Consider the following 24,840-nt stretch of genomic DNA (forward strand, 5'->3'; position numbering starts at 1 on the left):
TAATCAGATGTAGATATGTATGTACTGCAAAATATATATACATATTTTCCAACATCTTTATGATTTTAATCTATTTATTCTTTATTTATTTTTTCATATAAATATTTTTATATATATGAAAAGAAAATAATAAATACATGAAAAAATTTTATTATTAAATTTATAATAATTTAAGTTTGCTTTTTGTTTATTTATTTATTTTTTATTTGTCATTTAATGTGATGATTATAGTTTAGTTAAATAATGTATTTACTTGGATTTATCGGAAATTGTCATGGTCGAGGTTTTTATGTGAGTGGGTGGCAAAGTCATGTGATGAACATATGAAGACATTGATTAAGTACTTATCTATATACACGACGTTAACCTTATTTTATATTTTTATTATATTATATACACGGAAGTAATTCAAATATCTAAATTGTATATGATATTTTTGTTAATTTATTTTTTGTTTCTTTTAAATTTGAATTACTATATTTTTTAGTTTTAAAATATTTAACTTGAAAGATAATAATTTTTGTTGTTTTTCTTTTTATTTTTTTGTTGAATTTTATTTGCCAAGACATGTACAAATCAAAATGGTGTCTTTAAAGTTAGAAAATGAAGGGAAATAATATAAGAAAAGATACAAAAACCAAATGTTTTTTTAACCAATGGGAAAAGACGGAGAATAAAATAACCAATACATTTTATTTCAACGTTGTTCGCGTTTAACACACTTTCGGAAAACCCCTCGACATTTTCACGTGGCTGAGTTTGCACTTTTTTCTTCTCTGTATGTATACCAATACATACTGACACCAAAAAAAAAAAAAACCAACTCACCAAGTTCAAAATATTCTTGGATTTTCTTTTTTTCATTTTTTTTTTTCACCACCAATTGCCCGTTTGCTCCTTGTACTTATTTCCATCAGGGTTAAAAAATATAAAAATAAATAAAATCCAAAACTTTTCGTTCTCCAGAACACCTATTTTTCCATGGGGACTTAACCGATTGGAAATCGAATCAGAATCTTTGCAATGGTAACCATTTTACGACAAATTTCATGATGATATTATTTTTTTTATTTTTCTTTCTCTAACAATATTTTTTTTTCCAACAATTGAATGCTCAATCGAATCAGCATTTTTTATTTAAAAATAAATAAATAAAATTATATTTAGATATATAAATAACTTGACATACAATGTTGCAATCAAATCATTAAATTATTTATATATATTTAATATTTAAACACATAGATACGTCAATCAATGTTAAATTGATTTGCATAAATGTGTGATTGAGTAATCTAGAGCAAGTTTAAAAATAAAATAAAATAAATAAACAATCATTGATATTAAATTTAAAGGGTGGGGAAATGTATATAGCTGTCAGAATGACGTACTTTGTAATCATCAAAGTGCCATTACCATTCGAGGTATATATGGCCAATCTAATTCAACTTTTTTATTTTCTCAGACACATCCGTTCTCCTTTTTTTTTTCTCTTATTATTCATTATTCTTTTTTTTTTCATTTTATTTACCCTCCATGCAAATACCATCACACAATTTTTATTTATTCTTAATGCGATTAAAACAAGCAGTATATAAATATATTTTTAATATTCATCAAATTGAGTAAAAAAAAAACCTGTGCATATAAATATAATCGTCACAAGTTGATCACAACAAACGTGATAATGCCAAAAAAAAAAAATATATTAAAAAAGCTCAAAAATAAGTAACATCATAAAAGAAGATATTTTTCAATTTCATCCATGTATATAAGGATCGTCGTTCAGCAAAAAATACCATTACGATCTTTTCAAGAGATTTTAGATCGTAAGTATACAATGTAATAACGACGATTCAGAATAATCGAGTACATAAGAAAAATAAAAAAGCATAAAGAGAAGAGAAAGAAGGTCATATAAGAGGCGCCGCATGATGTTGAAGAAAATAGCATCATGTTGAATGTTGATTCTTAATAGACCCTATATAAGAAAAAATGAAAATAAATAAAAAAAAATATGTATATAGTTATTAAGATAAAAAATAAGTTGAAATAAATATGACGAAAAAGTATGTGGTGACGCCAATGTATGATGATGATTAAGTTATCCAGCGATAATGGCTCCATTACCGTCATACTGTACACGTATGGATCAGGTGCATTGATAAATGCCCTCTAGGAATTAAGGGACAAGCTTATATATTTATTATATATTATATAAATTTATAAATATATCCTCGCATGCAAAGAAATAAAACATAATGTCGATAGAATATTATAACGAATGAAAAAGGCAAAAAATAATATGTTATTTATTTATTTATTTTTTAATAAAATATTAAATTGATGAATAAAAATATATATAAGGAACCAATTGGAGGCCACTCCTCACCTTATACTTACCATAGCGATTGTTTATGTTGGCTGATGGCCACTTATACGTGCATACACATTGCATTACGAAGTCGACCCTTAACTCTTCGTCGTGGCCGTTATTTAGCCCGTGGCTTCAACGTTGTAGGGTAATGGCGAACACGTTACGGATAAAATGTATACTTAACTTGGGCGTATCAAAAAACCATCGATGGCACCGTTGTATATTTTTATATACCCAAATATTATTACTTTTTTTTTAAATTGTATTTTTTTTTTTTATTTATATTTTTTTCACCTTAAAAATTCATCATAATTATAATTTATTTTTAAATTATTTTTTGATACAATATTTATAAGTGATATATTTTTATATTTCTTAAAAAAAAAAATAGCAAGTGTTTTAAGGTATTAAAAAAAAAAATAAATAAAGTGAAAGTAAAAAAAATTTTTTTTTTTTTTTTACATGATTAATGTATAATTAATATTTATTTTAAATGAAATAATAAATTAAATTGAATTATATATTTCGAAAGAAAAAAAAAAAAATATTATTAAAAATTAATTAAAAAAATAAAATTTAATAATAATAATAATAGATGTATATTTATATTTAAATTGATAAAATAATATTTTAATTAAGATTAAGAAAATAAATTTATAATATTTCAAGTGAATATTATTATTTAATTATAAAAGTAAATTTTTTTTTTTTCTTATACAAAGTTGAGATAGTTATTAAATAGTTATTTAATAAAATAAAATTCAGCAAAAACAGGATACCGAGGTCAGACACTAAATTGACCTTGCGGCAATATTCAAAGACCTTATCGACATTTCGGGCCCTGACTTTTTTCTATCCCCATTTTTATTATTAAATATTTTTTTTTAATTTCCTGACTATGTATATTTTATCATGTTATTATTTTTTTATTTTAAACTGACAATGAGATTATTTTTTTTTTACATAAGCTAAAAATACAGTATAAAAATTTATTTGAATGAAAACTAATCATTAATTCTTAATGTTGCTATTAAAAGTAATGAAAATAAATATGATTATTTGTTATCAGTTGTAATACATTTTATTCATCGTTTTAATGATTTTTAGTACACCATTTCCTGCTACAATATAGAGTAATATGTTAATGATTACTCAACAAACATTGAATGATAGACAACTGACCAAGATAAATTGTAAAAAAAAAAAATAAAGAAAAGCTCTATATCGAAAAAAATGTATGATATTTCTTACACTCGCTTTCATTTTAAATTTAGTAAATTAATTAGATAATGTTTAATGTATAAATATTTACATTAAAACAACTGATAAATATATTTATATACACATTGATTTATTATTATCAAATCATTTAAGCTTGACATAACCGCAACGAATTTTATGACACACACACGCGATTCTACATGGCTCGTTTTACGTCATGGGAAAAACATATATTTATCAAGAATCACGTGTTGTGTGTATATATGTGTATTTAAAATTTAGTTTCGCTTTACATCTAATCACCATGAAAATGTTTTTTAGTATTTTTTATATTATCTCATCATTTTCTTTTTTTATTTCCCACATTAGTTTTGCCAATTTTAATTAATCATGGATTATTAAAAAGATATTTAATAGTAATTTTGTCATGATTTTTTTTATCATCATATAAACAAGTCATCTGTTTTTTTTTTTAAATATTTTTGTCAATTTGATTTTTTTAATCAAATGATAACGATAATATATTTTAATTTAATATTTTTGTTTTAAATAATTAAATTTAATCGATTCAAATTTTTGAATCAATTAGCTTTAACTGTTATTAGCTAGCGATCGTTTTTTACTAATTTAAATTTTTATTTTCCTATTTTTCATACAAATAAATAAATAATAAATCCTGATATATTTAATTATATAATTTTTTTTTTTCTAATTATTGTTGCAGATGACATGAATTTAAATACGACAAGTTGCCAACATCAATCTGAAATTCCTACCATCAACTGCAACCCAAGGGTAAGTCTCTCAATTTTTATTTTCATTTATTCAAATTTTCAGATGACCAAACTTGTCATTAATAATTCCCAACAATATTTATAATAATTTTCCTGAACCAAAAAAATTTATTCAAATAAATAAATGATAAGATTTTTCAAATATTTTATTTCAACCAAAAAAATAAATTTATATATTCAAAAAATATTTTCACACGAGTAGATATGATAAAAGCATTAAGGACAAACATCAATAGATGGTTTACGACAATAAAAAAAATAATATAAATATATGTAAATATATAATATATTTTATACTGATATTTGATATAACGATATTGAGTGATCCCCATCAAGCCATCAAGAGTTTGCAAAGATGCATTTGTTTTATACCGGTTTGTAAAATAAAAAGAACAGCCAACAAATCCAGTGGCTTTATCGTCACTATATAGGTACTTAGCGTAAAATCCCATAATCGATAGTTTGCTTAACCCAACGCCACGTGGCGGCACGTGCTATTTGCCGCACCTCCATTAGAAAGATCGTACATACTCTATTTTTTTTTTATTTTTTTTATTTTTCTATTCTGACCTGATATATATATATCTATCCATGTACAATTAATGTATGTGTTCACTGTCAAAAAAGACCGTATCTCTATGTTAATACGAAAATATTCACGTGCCCACCGCAAAAAAAAAAAAAAAAAAAATGAAAACAAAAAATCACCCTAAATATGTATATCTATTTATTTATTTTTGATTTTTTTTTTTACCGATCACAAGGGGACTTGTGGAACAAAAGGGGATGAGGGAGTGATTCTAAAAATTCGACATGCAGCCGGTTACGTGTGATTTTTCATCCCCATATCAGAAAAAAATATAAATCACTGTGAAAAACCAAAATTTGTCCAATGAAAAAAAAAAATTAAATATCAATCTGACAATATTTAGAACAAATTATTTTGAGAGAAAAAAAATTTATATATTTTAAAATCAACATGATATTATTTGGATTATTTCTTATTTATTTATTTTTTTATCTAGACGAGTGTTATCGTAATAGACAACTATAAATTTGAATCAACAAATGAGTTTTGGATTCGGTGTTATCACTTATCATATATGAATTTGTTTTTTTTTTATTTATTTTTTGGGAAATAACTAATAAGAATTAACTGATATTAAATGTTTTTTTTGTTTTTTTTTCTGATAAAAATAAGATAGAAGAATTTAACTCATCTAATTTTATGGTAATGATGATCATTCGATGTCGTGATGTATATTTTATATGTTTGATAATAATCCGTGGAAAATATTGCTCCCACGCTCAGAGGTCTACGAGATTTGACCTCACTTCCTCTGATAGCGGCGTCTTCAAGTCTGCCACTCTTTGCTGCCAGCTGCCTCATCTCTCCACATTTTATATATTTATTTATTTATTAATTTTTTTTTTTTTTTTTTCATTTCTTCTTACTAGTCATCTTCTTTTTTTTTTCATAGTCTCATCATCTTTGCTTTTCACTCGTCACATAATTCGTCTTCTTCTCCTTTTTCTTCATCTTTTTATCCCAATGTCTGTATAGAATATTAATTATCCGAGATAAATATATATTTTAAAAAATAATGCACTCATTTTACATTATAGAAACACTTGTGCAATTTAATCGCGAACGGAAGTCTGTCGTTTTTTTTTTTTTTTTTAACACAAGTAAAGATATATTGAATTTTCTGAAGCATGTTAAAATTTATAAATCAATAGATCAGTCGAATGACCCAGTTAGTCATTTAAAAATTTAATTATTTTTTTATTATCCTCATTGCGAGAAGACTGAAAATTAAATTGATTTGAAATTATTTTGATAAACTTGTTGAATAATAATTTAAATGTATGTAAAAAAAATTATTTTTAATTGATTTTATTTTTTTTTGCAATAACAATGACTGATTGTCTACTTGCAATGTCGCATTTATAGAATCGTCATTTTAATGTTTGAAAAATATTCAGATTGAGAGGAATAAAATTCAGATTCAATTGTTTTTATTATTCCATATGAATTTTATATTTTTCATATTCTTTAGTATTTTTTTCTAGGATAATTATTGTTTTGAAATTTATATTTTCATAGGATTATTCATCTAATATTTAAACAACATCAAAATAAAAGTATCCTAAAATTTTTAGAAATAAATTTCGATTATTTTAATTTTTTTTTTTTCAATTTCATAATTTGCCATGACAAAAAAAAAATATTTCTAAACAAAAATTTCATAAAAATAAGCTTCAAGTAATTAAACTACACCGAATTAAAATTATCCTAAAAGTTTTAAATTTTAATTTCAATAATTTCTATTTATTTTTTCAATTTCATAACTTGCTGGATTTTTAATGTCATGTTAGATCAAAAATATATTTTTAAACAAAGATTTTCTACGTCTATAAACATTGTTCAAGCACATGTTAACTTTAAACATTCATCTTCACATTACAGATATATATCATTACACGATTAAAAACTCGTAAAATAAATAAATATAATGAAAAATAAAATAACACGAGACATAAACTAAAATATACTGCTTATAACAACAACACGATTTATGACAATGCAAATCGCTTATAATTGTCAATATAGCAAGAGTAAACTTTGCAAATATTGCTTCAAGCAATTTGACTAGTTTCCATAAATAAATCTTATAATACATTGATGGTCTCAGCATTACTCTACTTATATTATATATCCCATGTGAATTTAATGTCCAGTTATACAGTTGTATTATCTAAAATTACCTCAAGGCATTTTCCTTAAATGTTTATTATACATTTATTAACTAGATTGAGTAAATCAGCTTAAACTTTATTTACAAACACACATGTACATATTTATCATTTAATAATATAATAAATAAAAAATTTATAATCAAAACTTTCAAATAAATTTTAAACAAAAATATTTAAATATCCACTTGAGTTTAAATTATCAACTAAATCCATTAATCAAAATGAATAAAAAAAATAATTTTAATTACAACAATAATATATTTCTGTATATAATTTAATTTTTTTTTTATAACACGTTAATTTGATTTCAAATATAGACTCTTTGTATTTTTATAAATTCTTTGTATTCCCACAAACGGATGAACAATAATTTTTCATTTTAGTTAACGAGACAAGAGGGTCATCATAGAAAATAAAAAAAAAATTAAAGAGGAATGGGATAAAGGTCATAAATATCATTAGCACTTGGACAAACTAAAAGGGAATTTAATTTACGTGAAATTTTTGAATTTTTAAAATAGGGTCATCTCATTGTTGGATATATATTTGAAATATATATGCGCGCGCATTGTTTGAGGTCATGAACATTGGAAAATTTTTGGTTTGTTGGAAAGGGGATTTGAATAGCCAGGGCAGTGATTTAAAATGACAAGCGGTCTTGCACGATGCCTAGCGGGGGCAGTTCCCGGGGGTGCTGTGCCTCACGCTTGGCTGCCTACGGGTTTTCCCTTGGTTCCATGCTCTACGATTAAAAAACTTGCGCCCTGGGCAATGCAGAACCTCGCGAATTTATTAGCTACGGGCTTTAACATTCCCTTGATTTTACTCTTATACTATCAAACTTCTCAATTTTATAATTATTGACTTAATATATTGCTTTATTTAAATAATTATTATTTATATTATTTTTATAAATTTAAAATAATTATTATATTTTTTTATTTAATATTTTCTTTAAGGGGCTTTTTATAATTTTGAAATAAAAATTTATTGTATACAGTCAAAGTGTCACTAAATTCAAGTTTTTAAGGGATTTCGTCGATTTTTTTCCGAATATGAGAATGCTTTGAAATTTATACAGTAGATTCTTGAAATACTAATACATTTTATGTAATTTTTTGGTAATTGTTTGGAAGCTCGTTATTTTTTTATTAATTTTCAAAGTTGACAACTTTTAACATGGGCTCTTATGGAGAATGCGATTTTTGTCAAAAAAAAGTCCATTAAAATACCAATTTCTCTAATCGACAATATGACATCGTGAAAAAAAAACTATCGGGTTATAAAATGAGACAAAACAAAACGTATAGAAAAAAAATAAAAGAGGTTTGGAGCTTAGTTTTTTTACAATTAACAATTAAAGTATGAAAAAATTGATTTTTATGAGGAATTATTGAAAAATCACTAGAGACCTCTTGCGGATGACTTTGAGAAACACAATATTTCTATGAGTGCGAAAGAGACAAAAAACAGAGGAAAAATGTTGTCTCACTCTTCGTTTTAAAAAATCGACGAAATCCCTTAACTGAGTATTTTTTTTTTCTTTTTGTTTAAATAATATTTTCAGAATTATATAAATGATAGATCATCTTTTATTCTTGTCAAAATATTTGTAAAACAATAATAAATATAAATAGATAAATGGATGGTTTTATCTTGCACGTGACCACAACAAACACGTTGTCACAATGTTTCAAATGTACACTTGATAATACATAGATGTATAATTTATAAATATTTATTCGTAAGCAATATTTTGGAAGTTTATCATCACTTTAACATGTATATATAATGATGAAAGACTCAACTTAAAGTATCGTCTAAAGGGATGATGAATGCATGGCACGCGACTGGCACGCCTACGATACCCTTTGCAACTCGCCAATGGATTTACCAAAAAATCCAGCATTATAATATATTTCAGTGTTAAAATTTTAAATGATTTAATCAAATAATTAATCATATATTATAATTATATTGATTTTAAAAAATTAATTAAATTTATTTTGCAAATCAATTATGAATTTTTTATTTTTTTTATTTTCTTTTTCAAACTTTTATATAGTATTTTTCATATAGCAGCTAGTATGATCAAGTTTTCATTGACTAGGTGTAAAATATAATACTCAGTGTGATTTTATTTTATTTTTATTTTTTTTTCATATTTTATATACATATATAGTTTGACAACATGAGGGATGACTAAACGATTCATACGTCTCGCGGGTGACGTTGTGAAATAATAGGGAAATGAATTTCCCACTAGCTGATAAAAATCATCTTTTACCAAGATCATTAATCATTACTCACACTTTATTCATTCTAACTAACAAAGAAATTAATTTTTTATTATTTATTATTATTCTAATATATAATTTATCGAAAGAAAAAAAAAAAAAATAATTAACTTTGATGTAAAAATTTATTTTTTAAATATGTTAACATGTTAATGACCTGATAATTGACTAATTCGTATGTTTGATGTGTTTTGTATTGATGGAAAAATATATATAGCAGATAATTATATAAATTTTATTTCATGTGATTTGAGCATACAAGAAAAATCAACCACAAGCTATTCAAGGGGAACGATTGAGGGTTGCTTTGTCATTTCCCATTACCATCTATATATAACAATTTTTTTTTTTCTCCAGAATCTCAATTCAACCCCCCATCGCGAATGTTAAGTCGTATGTTGCGCAGTCAGGGGTGTCTCACACCCTCTGAAAAGAATTATATTTAGATTACAAGCATTATCTTTCACGTAAACCTGACTTTTATTGTTGTTGAATTGGCCTCGTTATCATATAAATTATCATAAAAAAAATACAAAAAATAAATACGTATTAAATAAAATACATATGTTGGATTTTTATAAAAAATTATTATCTCTATTAGATAAAAATTAATGTCTATTAAAGCACAAGTACAAAGCTCATATAAATTTTTCAATCAATTAACTTTGTTAGCTTTTTTTTGGACGTATTATTTTTTTTTATCGAGCTAGGTATTTTTTTCTTTGATCAATTTAATTTTAATTAACTTGGTTTTTATATAAAATTAAATAATAATAATTTTTTTGTAATTATTGTTGCAGATTTTATATATGAATTTCAACGGATCATCAACTGCAGTAAGGGTGAGTTTAGCAATTTTTATTTTAATTTTTCAAATGATTCTACTCTTGTGTGGTGTTTAAGAATATTTTTCATAAAATTTTCAAGTTAATTGCGTAACTTTTTAAAGTCGTGACATTTTTCAAGCTTAATTTTTCATATTAATTTCAAGCTGGGATGATAATTAAGCTCGCAAGCTCAAAATAATTTGATGAATCAATTTTTGCAATTTGATATAGCTTCATGTGAAATGATTATTATTTATTAATATTTTTTTTACTAGAAAATTTTTATTATATGAAAAAAGAGCAATAACAATACCAGTTAAAAAATATAAAATTAAGATTTTCAGAAGTGACGCGACTGGCGGCTATTTGACAGCCAAATAAAGGACAAATAAATTAACTTAATATGCTTCTCACTCATTCTCTCGCTCAGTATTATATTAACGGTCTCTTAATTTTTTTTATATATATATATTTATTTTTTTCGTTCATCCGTCGTGCCCCGGGCCCTATTGTACAATGGAATTTGTAATTTAGATTGATACGTTGCGCCGACGCTGTTTCTTTTCTTGCCGCCATCGAGATACCGCGAGTGTGCGCGCATCTTCTTCGTTATGACTCTCTCTCACCACGGATTTCGAGAATTTATGTATCGACTTTGACATGAAATAAAAAAAAAAAAAAATCATTAAACAGATATATATTTATTCTGAGATTCGTTGAGAAAATAAAAATAATAATAAATAAATAAAAAGATCAAGTACTTGGGCAAATTCTTTGAGTATTAAAATTAAGTCTTGAATTTTCAGAATTATTCTCAATGAATAAATACACATTGTTTAAATTATTATAAAAATAATAATAAAATAAAAATAAAAATATATTTTTTTTTACGTTTAAATTATTTGTGTCTAGCAATAAAATATATGGATTCTAGAATAAAAGAATTTCTTATTTAGCATTTTGTGGTTTTCTTTAAAGATATTTATGATGATTGAACATACAGTTAAAAAATCCATGCTTGACTTTACGACTAATTGGTCTTGGACCAGAAAAAATAATTTATCGTAAATTAAATTTACATTATTATATATATTTACTTGATTTTCTTTCTTCTATTTATTTTTTGTTATTTATTTTCTGTTGATTAACAATTTTTTATTATTTCGTTGATTAACAATTGTTATTTTCTTTTTTTTTATTTATTTTTTCCCTGAGAGATTGTGAGTCGTCGTATAACTGATGATGTTGAGTAAATGATGATAGTTTGGCTTACCAAGAGGTGCAATATGTATACATAGGGAGAAAAGGCGAAAATTAGTTGTTGGTATAAGAGAAAATGTGGTTAAAGAGAAGGTTCAAATAGAAATGCACCCTAGGGCAATAGAGAAAGAGTCTCCAGTTAGCCACTACTATCAGTTATACTATTATCTTTACTCTTGGCAAAATAGAATGCTGAAAATATAACTAGTGTCTTTGACTATTTACCCAAAAACCAACAATTATTTTACCCTATTCTATATAAAAATAAATTATCCTATTCTACTTTAATTAAATAACATTTTTATTATATTTTTTTTCATCAATTTACCAAAGCAATACGTATGAAACTCTTAAAGCACTCCGTATATATGAAGCAGAAAAAAAAATTCAAAAATTGAATTATTCTATTACTAGACATTTTTATTTATAAAAAAGAGAAAAAAAAAATCAACTTTTCATTTTTCAATAATGTTAATAAATTAATATATTCATAAAATTTTTTTATTATACATTTAAAAAAATATAAAAAATTAAAATTTAATCAAAAACTTTTCTTGTATAAAAAAAAAAAAAAAATTCATTCTGAAATTGCAAATTTTTTTTTTTTTCTTTTTTTCAACGTTGATATTTGTGGCAGGCGTTATAGAAGAGCATGATGCCCAGGGAAGGGATGAAGGTAATTAATTGCCATGGCAACCCCATGGAGGCATCCACCTCTTTCTCCTCTTTCTCCTCCTCTATATCTTCTTCATCCTGATGCCTTTTCGCTTTAACTGAAATATGGCGTCCAAACGTTATATGAATTTCTATGTTCAAATTCAGTTTGTCTCTCTCCTCTTTTAACCAATCATTTCTTTACGTCTCTCTTTCTCTCTCTCGCTCTCTTTTTCTCTTGGTACTTTTGATTTTCGTGCAAAATGTGAATTGGGAAATTATGTGGAGATAAAATTTACTGGTTTCGTCATCAGGCTCTATCGATTTTAACGACAAAGAATTCCAGATAATTTATACAAGTGAATAAAATTTAAAAAAAAAAAACCAATAACAGAAATGATGAAACTAATATAGAAATTAATTTCTATATTGTTCATACTGTCAAAATTCATTTTGTTTTAATTTTATTCAATCGATATTATAAAAGAAAAAATTTTATAGCACCATGTGGAATACTCCATTTATTATTTTAATTTATTTCTTTATTTTTAATATTTTTTTTTTTATCTCTTATTTAATTAATTCTACAAAAGTTATATTTTATTTAATTATAAAACAATACGTATATGTATTGTTTTGTTATTTTAAATTTAGTATGCATTTTTTCACTTGCATGGTTTTGGACATTTGTCAGGTGTGATACATATTCCGTTATGTCTGACATGTTGGCGATCACAACGACAACCAAATGGACCATTCTAAAAATCAAAAAAATAAATAGAAATTAAATTAAATTCTACTTTTTAAATGTAACCAATGTTTTAGTGAATTTTTAAAATAATTATTACGTTTTTATCTGCTGGATTGCACTCGACAATCTCTGGTTTTTCACATGTTTGTTCACAAAGTTGTGGATATTGTCGATAAAATGAACCTTCTGGACATTTTACTTCCCTTGCATTTGCAACTAAAAACAATAATTAATAATTATTATAAATAACAATTAAAATATTCAAATAAATATTACAAATTTTATATTATTTTAAAAGTATATTCAATTAAAAATACTCACGACAAATTGTTGCACCAATAAACAATAAAGTTATCAATATAAATTTTGTCATTGTTGTTGTTTTTTTTTTTTTTTTTTTTTTCAAATATACTATGTATTCGATGGTTACTGATACAATGCAATTTTATATCTGTATAATGACATCGTCATTCGAGTCAATTTATATATTCCAATTCAGTGTTTGAACAATTTATATTTACTTATCTGATAATCAATATTTTAACAATAAATTATGCGGCTGAAAAAAAAAATAAACACTATTTATTTTTTAACATATTTTTTCCTCGTACGATAAATATCTGTTTCACTTGAAGTATTGCATAAAAATATATAAAAATATACCTGATGATTATTATTATTGCGTAAACAATGTAAAATTATATGAAAACAATTTTAATAAATCAAAGATAAACAATGAAATTTAACATAAACACAATGAATAATTTTCAATTTTAACTTGAGTGTTTGATTTTTCATTTTATATTTTTCTCTCTTCGTGTAGATGTAGATAAAAATAAAAAAACATTTATTTTATTTCTGATATTTCATGATAAATATATTGATTAATCTTTATTTAACTATCATTATTTCAATTATATACAAGGCAAATTGTGTTAACTACCACATGGTAGTGGGTAGTACTAGAATTATAAAAATTAATTTATTAAAATAAAAAAAAAAAGTAGGTAGTGCATGTGAAGTTGTCATTTGAACTGGATGCCGATTGGTCAAACAATATGATGAATTAAATGATCACGTACATAGTCACACATTCAATTTTCTAAAAATATAAATTAATCATTTTAAAATGACGTAAAAATAATGAAAAAAATAATACATAATATTATTTAAAATTTATTTTTTGTCCAAATAATTTTATCAGTTTAAAATGATAAATAAATAAACGTAATGATAATTTTTAACTACTTAAAAACACTTTGTTTTTCAAATTTTTCCTCATTGTTTTTCAGAATATATAATTTAATTTGAATATTTATTTAATTTGATGTATAAATTTATTTTGTTTATTATTTTTTCAATAAAAATTAAATATTTTCAAGTGAAATAACACAATTGTCATTTGAATTTTGTTGATTTGACTTGCAATAATTATTGTTGTTATGACTTGCGATACAAAAAACAAAATTATGTTTTTTTTGTTCGAATAATAATTTTGTTAATATAAGTTATAAATAATGATGTCTAATTATGTCTTGGTTAGCCAGAGGGTATGGTCAAGATGATGATTGATCATCACAAGTACACTCACATCTATCAAAGATGAATTTTTAAGATGAAAAAACATAAGCCTTGCTATTAAAAAAAAAAAGGGTCAAAAACACTTTCAAAACAATTATTAAACTAGATTTAGCTGTTTTTTTTTTTGCTTTTCTTTCAATATTTCAATTTTAAGTGATTAAAAAAATTATACTTTACGCGTTTGTAATCATAACTGTTTTACAAAGCTGTTATACAACTACTACTTATAAATACTCAATTTTTTTATCATTAAAATATTTGCATAAATATCAAGTGTAGATATTTTACTGTACAAAGAACAGTTTATTTAAACAATTGTTTTCCCCGAAGTTATTTATCTAACGTTATTTAGTTTCAATTTAAAACATTGTTCATTTAAATAGAAAAAAAAAATAACTATATTATCACTGTTATTACTAACTTATTAGTAACAATAACAAACTATTAAAATTTTGATTTAAAAGACAAAATATTTAGTGATACTATCAAGTTGAATATTTAAATGTTAAAAAAGAAAAAAAAAAAAATTGACTTATATAAAAGAATCGATTCCAACGAATTGATTGGAATGATATATAGAAATTGCTTAGTCATATTTTCGATTAGACCATCAAAGTCCGATACAAACACATAACAATATAATTTTTAAAATAAATCTATTTCTCTAACAATAAATATAAAAAATAAAAAAAAATATTATATTTCAATATATATTTTTATTGTCCAAGAAACTTTGAATTATCTGACTCATTCAATATCAATGAAGCCATTTCAAATTGTTTTCTATTCAAAGTGTTTTTTTTTTTTTAACCGTATCATCAATTTGAATTAGCAATTTAGATACCTATAATGATAAAAAAAAATGAAAAAAATATATCCTTTTTTTTCTTCATTCAATAAAAATAATGATTTCTTCATTCTTTCATAAACAAGGGTATTAAACAATGTAAGCGAAATAAAAATATTTATAAAAAAATAAAAATATATTATTAACACACAAAAGATTTATTTTTTTTTTTCTTTTTTTTTATATATTTTTAATGTTTTTATGACGTAGAACAGCCCAAGACCAAAAAAAAAAAAAAAAATTTATTTTTATTATTTTAACGTCATATATTTTGAAATACAAGTTGCAACCACAATGAAATAAAAAAATTAAAAATAAATATATATAAAAATAAAGAAAGGGATGAATTTTGCACGCGCGGCTTACTGAGAAATAACAAGGAAGTTTAGCGAGAGACGTAATGAAGACCTTAAGGCGCCGCGCCTCAACAATAATTACAGGGAGGGCCAATTCTTACAACCATCAAATGTCTTAAATGTTAAACGTTATATGCTAGCAAGTTGAGTTTAAGTATTTTTCGCCTCGACAATTGCAATTGAGATGTTAAATATTTTTTAAAAAGAAAAAAAAAAAAAACACCAACAACAACAACAACAACAATAATCTCAGTAGCTTATATATATTTTCTTTCAATTCACCGATATTTTAAAATAAATTATTTCAACACTTTTAAACAATAAAAAATTTAAATTACACACAAATTTATATATTTTATTTTTCAAAAAAAAAATCATAAAATAATAATTTTATATGTAAAATACAAATTATTATTATTTATATTAAAAAAAAAAAATTTTTTTTTTTTCATTTTATTGATATAAAAAATAAACAACAACAAAAATTTATATCACAGTAGAAAAAATTCAAGTAAATCAGTGAATTCTGAATAATATAAAAAATATACAAGTAAAAATTTGTGCAAAAAAAAAAAAATATATATGTATAAAAATCACAAAACCATAACGAAAAACAATAAAATAAAATTCATTGGTCAAATTTTATTATCTTAAAGTAGAATATATATTATTTTTATGTTTTTTTTTTTTTTATTTTTCTTAAACTCTTGGTGTAGTGAATAAAAATATATATAAAAAACCTTGAGAGGTCTGCATTTTGCGATGCGGTATGTAACAAATTTTACGAGCACAAAACCGATGCGAATCTTGAAATAACCATCAAGAATATATGTATGTATCTGTGTTTTGTGTCTCAATCACCCAGCAATTTGCCAACTGATGAAATACATTTTACGACATTATTATTATCACACCGATATAATAATTTGTTGTTGTTGAAATAAGTACCCTGGCTTTATAAAGATGTAAAAGTGCGCAACTTGTATAGGCAAATTCTCTCCTCCTCGATGTTTTTTTACTTCCAAAAAATAAAATAATAATTATATTTCATAAAAAATAAATAAATAAATAAAATAATAATAATGTATTGTATATTAAATAAAAATATAAAATTGGATGTGTAAAATATGATATGAAAAAGTTATGGGAGGTGCAATAAGGAATATGAATATACAAGTAATATCAATTCAAGCACGTAATTCACTTCGAAAAGCATATAGATTGTTATAGTCATGTAGGTGTGAATAAAAAAACAAGAAAAAAAAAAAAAATATGAACGATCAAAGATTAAGATATAGAGTCGATTTACTGTGTTGAGTGTTGCGGTGTAAGATGAAAGGAGAATGTTGGTGATGCACAAACTTGTACCTTGTTAGACTTTGTTCTGCTTGTATTTTCTGTTGTAAAATATATAAACTGACTGGCACCCCCTTGAGGTAACATCAATTTGTTACCAGCACAACCTTTTTTTTCCATTCAATATTTAACAGCATCACAACTGCAATCATCAAATAATAACAAATCAAGCCACGACAACAGGCATAATGAAATTTTTAATTTTTTTTTTTTTTCATTTTATTTTTTTTTAAATACGCAGTCATAATAAGAGTTGAAGTTTTTAATCTAAATTGATGAGTTGAAAAGAGAGTATATTATAAATTGGTAAAAATTTTATTCTATGAAAAATTAAGTACTACTTGTATGTGTGGAAAAAAAAACAAGTGGAGACAAAAGTTTGTCAATTTTATTTCAAATTTTTTGACTCAATAATTTTTTATTTTTTAGGATAGTATATATTTAAATAATTTTACAAATTAAATGAATAATTTTATCATTATCTGATAATTATCATACGTTAAAGAAATATTTTTAAAAAAAACTGATGATGGAAATAAAAAATTAAACTATATTGAGCAAAATTACCAAGCACGAATATAATTGCTCAAATGAGACGTTTTATTTACGCCTTTTTTTCCACCGTTACTGGCGATTATTGTATACCAATCATTTTTAATTTTTTATTTTTAATATCAATGACGATCGACACGCTCGATATTATTAATATCTATAAAGTCGCATGTGTGTGGTCAAAAAAAAAAACACTTGTTTAACTCTCTCTTCATTTTTTTTAAATTTATATTTAACCATTTATTATATGCATATGCCAACGAAAATGTATTCATTCTTTTTTTTTCTTTTTCATTTTTATTGATACATTCTGTCTGTGTGATTAAGGAACTTTATTGATTGCATACATGCAATCATAATTTTTTTTTTTTTTAAATTTCAAGTATATGTTTTCATTGAACTTGAATAAAATCAATGAAAAAAAATAAAAATTTTTAAGTAAAAAAAAAATTTAATAACTGTTCGATTTTGCAAATTAAATGATATATTATTTTGAGAAAAAAAATAAATAATATCATGCCATTTGATTGACGAATAAATTACATATAAATATATTTATAAAATGATTAGTTAATAAAATCAAAAAGGCCTATATCCAAAAAAAAATTCCTCGAAAAAAAAAATTGAAAAAAAACTTTCAATCCATATAAAATTTCAGTTTTTCTATTGTAAAAAAAAATAAAAAATCCTTAAAATTAGCAAGGACTAAATCCATGGCTTCAGATAAAATAGTAAATTAAATTTTTATATTCATTAATTTTTTTTTTCCCAAATCAAAATGACAATGACGAAAAAAAAAAAAAGAAAATTATAAAAACGAGCTTTTTTTTTGTTCTGTTGATGCGGCCGGCTAGACTTTTTTTTGTTTATTAACAAGACAAGTATATATATACTTGTATAATTAAATATCATGTAATTTAAACAATATCTCATGATAATAAAATAATAATTATACATACATGCTAAATTCCATGACGCGTCAAAGCAAGGGTCTTCCGGGAATATCATGAGGATGTTATAGTGAGCCATGTGGCAGTTACATGTCATATATATAGGGTTGAATACCACTCGAGGTATCATCCCTCTCACAGTATAAACTCATACAATTCCCCTACTATTTTATATTTGTCTTTCTCTTTCTCCCTTAGAACCGGGTACCAGTAGCAATGCGTCGAGGCGCGCGTGAATCAGTGCCCAAGGTGATAATAAATCTCTTCCCCGATGGAATCCCAAAATACATATATATATACATTGTCACACAGTGCTTTATATATATGTATAAACTATCTTTGTCATACAGCTAAACCACATTCCCCTCTGCACCTTCACTTTCATCCCCCTTCTCTGTTTCAACATCCCCAAAAGCATCATAAAGCCTGGCGAACAAGTGTTATAGTATGGCTTATAAGTGAATGCCTGCCGCCACTAATCGGAAAATACGAGCGCGATTGTCGCCGTTGAGGGTCCCCAGAATGTTCACTTTATTTTTATATTTATTATTATCATTTTTTTTTTTTTTTTTCAAATTTCTCTTCATTCAAAGTATATACCACTAAAAAAAAAAAAAAATTCACAATTTTTATGGTCAAATTTGTAACTTTAAATTGAAGTCTAACCCTCGTGACATTAAATTTTACATTCATTTTTTTTTCTATTTTTTTATTTTTGTGGTTCATGAAATTTAATGAAAAGAGTTTTCTATTTTATATTTTTTTATTTTATGTGCGTTGAATATTTATATGAATTTTTTTTTTTTATTATTAATTTTTTAATATAGATGTAATTGTATATATTTTTTTTTTGATGAAGTTAATTGGATTTTTTTTAATTTTAATTTATTTATTTGATAAAATAATAAGATCAGTTAATTTTTGGGGATGATGTAGTGTAGATGACATGTACATGCGCGTATTTAGATTTACTAGAAAAAATAAAATTATCAAAGACATATATATGGAGGTGGAATATAATGTTGAAGGTTTTGGGCTTAGCACCCTCGTATTCCAAGTACCACGTAAGCTCGTTGGGGTTGATTTGCTAAGCTCGCTAACAAATAGATGTTTTCAACCCTCATTCGCTTACTCTCTGATGCTAGTAGAAAAAAAATAAATAAATAAATAAAAAGTTGTGATGTTGTCTCTCTGTGCAAATATATTTTATCTTAGTCTCCCTCTCTCTTTTTCACTAAATTTATATATCTATTGTCTTGTTTTACACGGGGTGAAATCACAGCTCATGTATATACCATATATATATATTGTAAAACAAATTACACGCGGATCATGGTCACAAGCTCTTTGACTCTCAATTCGACATACTCGACGTTGCCCATTAACATGGATCTACACTGATCGTTTCAAAAGGATTTACCTAATAGAACTTGCTAAATTGCTAATATTTTTATTTATTTTTTTATTACTAAACAATAGCCAATTGTTTATTTAATTTTTTTATTCATTTTTTTACATTTAAAAATATTAAAAAATACATTTATAAGCGAAGAATAAAGACTTATTATTAAAATATAAATTAATTATAATATAAATGTCATAGTTTCATGATTTAATTTATTAACTTTCTAATTTCACTTAAATATTTTCAATAAACTCAACAAATTATAATATTAATAATATATATTTTATTTTTTTTTAAATTTCATTTTAACTGTTTTATGATTTATTGAGAAATAAATTCTCCAACTTTTAATTCAATCTTGTAAAAACAATCTTTTTATAAAAATTATTAATTTTTTTTTTTTGCTTTTTTAATAAAATGTTATTTTTCCTTCAACGCGCACACGATCATATTGTATATAATATACACGTTATATTGTGGGTCTCTAACCTCTGTCTATATTTACAGCCGTTGTGCCAATTATGAACACGCAATATGACTCTATTATACCGTTGAGCACGCATGAATTTTAGACCTGCTAATCGATAAACTCATTTATCAAAAAAAAAATGAGCTGAAAAAAAAGAAAATAAATGTCTTGAGGCAATTTTTTTTTCATATTCTTATCAAAGTGGAAATTTTCAAGACAATTTTATGTGTGAATCATTTTTTAAATTTAATTTTAACAAATATTATGAAATATAAATGACGAGTGATTTTTTTTTTAATTTTTTTTTTAGTAAATGATGTAGACCAGTAACACAGTGCAATTAGCCACGACACGAACTCGCTTCGGTAATTAGCAATCGAATTAATTAGACTATTATCTCCAACGCGGTCAAAGCGAGTGACATGATATATTAATGACTCCAGAGTCCATGCTTAATTATTATTTCATCATTCAATATTTAAAATTGTTAAGAGACTTTCAAAAAAAAAAGGTAATTATTATTTATTTGTGATAAGTTGAACTGTATTTGCCAGACAAGATAAAATAAATTGTTTAGACTATGCTTAAAATTCATTTGATTTATGTGATTTCTTTATTCTTTGTCTTTGAATAATTATACTTTAATTATTTCAATTGTTATTAATTCATTTTATAATATTTATTTATTGTTGAAGAATCTATTTTATTATTTTTTTTTTTAAATATATATTTATTATTTATAAGGTGTAATTTAATATAGAATAAAAATATATTCACAACCCTCAAAAGAAGGCGAAATTTTTTCGGCTTGTGGATATTCAACTTGTGAAAATCCCAACATATTGCAAGCAATAAGGGGACATATACTCGTGACAGGACACAAGTTTTATTTCTTTTTTTCATGGTGGTTTCCTCATAAATAAAAATAACCATCTCTGGACCCACCTTCCTTCATAGCAATATAATTTTTTTTTTTTTTTTTTATTCTCCCCATTCTTTCTCTTATTTTTTTATTATTGTTTTTTTTTTTCGTTTATTTTTTTGTCGTCATGATGTAGTATATATTCTCTTAATAAAAAAAATTATATATAACACTCCCACACTGACATGATAAATTAAAACATATAACAAAATTTTCTCAAACAAATTTTCATAATAAAATATAAAATTAAATTAAAACTAATTAACATTTATCAATATGAACAATTTAATAAAAAATAATTGAGTAATTATTTAATATTTGTCATTTTTTATTTTTTATAAAATTGATAAAAAAATAAATAGTAAATTTACAATGTAAAAAATAGTTAAACACTAAAATATAGAATAAAATAAATAAATTAAAGATAATAATCAAGGTAAATTTATGTATGTTATAGGTATAAATAAAATGTAACACTGTTAATATATCCTCACAGAGAAATCTAAAACACAAACGTAGTATAGATCTCACATATGAAAGTTGCATATGGCCAAGAACGATAACTCGCCCTGGTCCATGCGAGGGTTGAATATAGTTTTACCATAAGCGCATGTATATATATAGATGAAACTTAACAGAGTGTAGGAGGTATTATGGGACCCTTGGGACTTTGCCCGCGGGCTACGCATTGAATCGACTGACTCTATAATATACAACTTTACAAAATAAAATACTTGCGGACCTGTATATTCACATACAAACCCCAAAAACAATATACATATATAGTTATGCAACTCGCGTACAAATCTCAGTGAAACATCCCCAAATGTTGCTCTTTTTTTTTCTTACCCCATGTACTCTTTTTTTTTTTTTTTTTCCCCGACTCACATATAAAGGTTTACATTTCGTCTCGGGTTATTGCTAGCGTTTACTTTGAACTTTGCGTACAAGAAATATCGAAAAGTATATATATAAAAAGCGGATGTTAAAGTGGAGAATAACACCTCCTGGGAATTGACCTCTATACTCTGGTCAACCAAAAAAAAAAAGGTCCAGGGAATTTGCTAACTTTGCGAAAATATGTTTGGGATTTGTCCCATCGCACATCTCAAGGGTAAAAAAAAATCAAATAAAGAAAATTGAGCCAGAAAAATTCGTTTGTACATCATCATCATCATCATCTGGAGTATCAGGAAATAAAAATAACACCTCAAATATTAAAGAATTATCAAATAGAAAAAAAAGAGTATTAGATATATTTGCATCAAATGATTCACAGGGATTAATAATGAATATTGAAAAACACAATGAACAACAACAACAACAACAACAACAACAACAATCTAATCAAAATAACATAGCTAAATTACCATCACAAAAATTCCAAGCAATAAAACGACAATTTCCAGGACCAGCAGGAATACTACCAGACAAACTTGATGTATCAACAAGAAATTTAAATTATCTTTATATTCATGATGCAAATGAGACAAAAAATTTTACAACATTAAATGACAGTAGATCTAAAGATTTTTGTATACAAGATACAAAAGAATTATTTTCTCATGGTGCTTGGCAAATAATGATTAATGATTTACCAAAAAATTTATTACAAAATCATAATATTATGTCAATAAAATTATCTAATGTTGAAAAAGTATCAATTCTTGCTTGTATTATAAAAAAAATTGATTATAATACAGAATCTCCTCGTGTTATATTAAAAGACATAAGTGATACTATTGAAGGACTCATGAGTCGTGAAGTACCAATTAAATTTCCAAATATATTACAACCTGGTGTTGTTATTATATTAAAAGATGCCAATTGTTTTACATTTAAAGGAAAAAATTGGAGAAAAAATAAGCTACTTATGATAACAACAAAATCATTAATTGGCATTTATGGTAAAAATTCAAGACTTGTTTCAACACCAATTCTTGATGAAATATTAAAATATAATAATATTATTAATGATAATGGTGATGATAATGATAGTATTGAAAATATATTTAATGAAGATGAGATAAATATTGAAGAAGATAATAAATTTATAAATGCAAATCCTAGAATAACATTAACAGTAAATCAAAATATCATAAATAAATGTAATAAAAATTTACAAGATAAATTTAATGATAATTTAAGAAAACCAAAAAAATGTATTACTAAAAATTGTGATAATATTTGTAATTTTGAATGTAATATTGATGATTTACAAATTATACAAAATTCTAATGATAAAAATTTATCTGATAATTTGAATCAATCAAATAATAAAAATACATCAAAATCAATAGTGAATAATTGGTCATCAAGTTTTTCAAATGATTTTTTTTTGAATAATGAATCTGATGATGAAATATTCACTCAAATTGATATTGATGCTATAGCAGAAGCATACAACTCTAAAAAGTGACTAAATTATTTAATTTTTTTTTTGTTCTTTATTAATCTTTAATAAACTCTATTAGGCGCATCGTCAAATATTATTTGTAAATTAATTTTTTGTCTAATTGAAAATTTCATTTTTTTTTTTGTTTTTTTGTTATTTACACGACATGATGAAAAAAAAGAGGAAGAGAAGAAAAAGAGTAGGTATAGATAGAAAAATCACAAATACAAGAGGAGAAATTTATAATTTTCAAATGATGCTGTAAAAAATAATAATTATAAAAATTAAAAAAAATAAATAAACAATTTATTATAAATAAACAATATTTTATAATAATGATAAATTGACATTTCCTATTTTTTAACTATAATTAACATGTGTGTATGTTTGTAGCAGATCATGTAATGATCACGTGATGACGTTTAAAAGTATATTTTCAAATGGTTTTTTTTTTTTTTGTGTATAGTCAATTGTCTAAATTTTCATTGGTTAGCCGATGATGACCGAATTTTTCCGATTATTTACTTTTCAAGTTTTCTCAGCTAACATTTTCTCTTCTATTGTTTTACCTTGTGTGATATGGTCGTCGACATAGTTAATGCATAATACACTCAGTATAAAATAAAGAAAATTTGTATCTTTGTTAATCATATTGATAAATTATAAATATTTATATAATTTAAGTGATCAATTATTATCAACAAATAGGTAAGTCAAATAAATAACAATAATTTTATTATTTAATTTTTTTTTCATTATTTTAACATTTTCTTTGTCTTCAACGCGTGGTGATGAATAGCATCATTTTCATTAATATTGTACAATTAATGCATTATTCTTGTTGTTTTTTAATTATAATAATAATAATATATTATTAGTTTTTCCGTATTATTTATTTAAATTTTTTTATTTGTAAATCTTTTGATATAATTATTTATTGTATAATTATACAATTTGAATTCTAATTTTCACGTTTTTCATTATTTTAACGTTTTCTTTGTCTCCAACGCGTGGTGTAATAAATAGCATCATTTTCATTTATTGTACAATTGATAATAATAATAAT

The 24,840-nt window shown here is 24.1% G+C and overlaps 2 protein-coding genes across 2 annotated transcripts; one reads left to right on the top strand and one right to left on the bottom strand.

Annotated features, from left to right (window-relative positions):
- Positions 1 to 12,791: 12,791 nt before the first annotated feature.
- Positions 12,792 to 13,394, bottom strand: LOC122857754 (serine protease inhibitor swm-1-like). The gene is made up of 3 exons (XM_044160097.1): positions 13,263 to 13,394; positions 13,039 to 13,157; positions 12,792 to 12,948 (listed from the first exon to the last, which is right to left on the bottom strand). Exons 1-3 carry the CDS (start codon positions 13,312 to 13,314, stop codon positions 12,856 to 12,858), a joined length of 264 nt encoding a protein of 87 aa, XP_044016032.1. The 5' UTR covers positions 13,315 to 13,394; the 3' UTR covers positions 12,792 to 12,855.
- Positions 13,395 to 16,487: 3,093 nt separating this feature from the next.
- LOC122856466 lies at positions 16,488 to 23,336 on the top strand (the record flags this gene model as incomplete). The annotated part of the gene is made up of 3 exons (XM_044158137.1): positions 16,488 to 16,492; positions 22,493 to 22,680; positions 22,741 to 23,336. Coding segments are annotated over exons 1-3 (789 nt in total), but the record flags the coding sequence as incomplete, so codon positions are not given.
- Between the last annotated feature and the right edge of the window lie 1,504 nt (positions 23,337 to 24,840).

This window comes from Aphidius gifuensis, linkage group LG5, assembly GCF_014905175.1.
Source record: "Aphidius gifuensis isolate YNYX2018 linkage group LG5, ASM1490517v1, whole genome shotgun sequence".
Lineage (NCBI taxonomy): Eukaryota > Metazoa > Arthropoda > Insecta > Hymenoptera > Braconidae > Aphidius > Aphidius gifuensis.

What these genes read in the sequence shown, in the direction of transcription:
- LOC122857754 (XM_044160097.1), bottom strand. Translation starts at nt 13,314, where the DNA reads ATGACAAAATTTATATTGATAACTTTATTGTTTATTGGTGCAACAATT. An exon ending in TATTGGTGCAACAATTTGTC is followed by an intron (nt 13,158 to 13,262) that starts GTGAGTATTTTT and finishes TATTGTTTTTAG; the next exon opens with TTGCAAATGCAAGGGAAGTA. An exon ending in GCAATCCAGCAGATAAAAAC is followed by an intron (nt 12,949 to 13,038) that starts GTAATAATTATT and finishes TTTGATTTTTAG; the next exon opens with AATGGTCCATTTGGTTGTCG.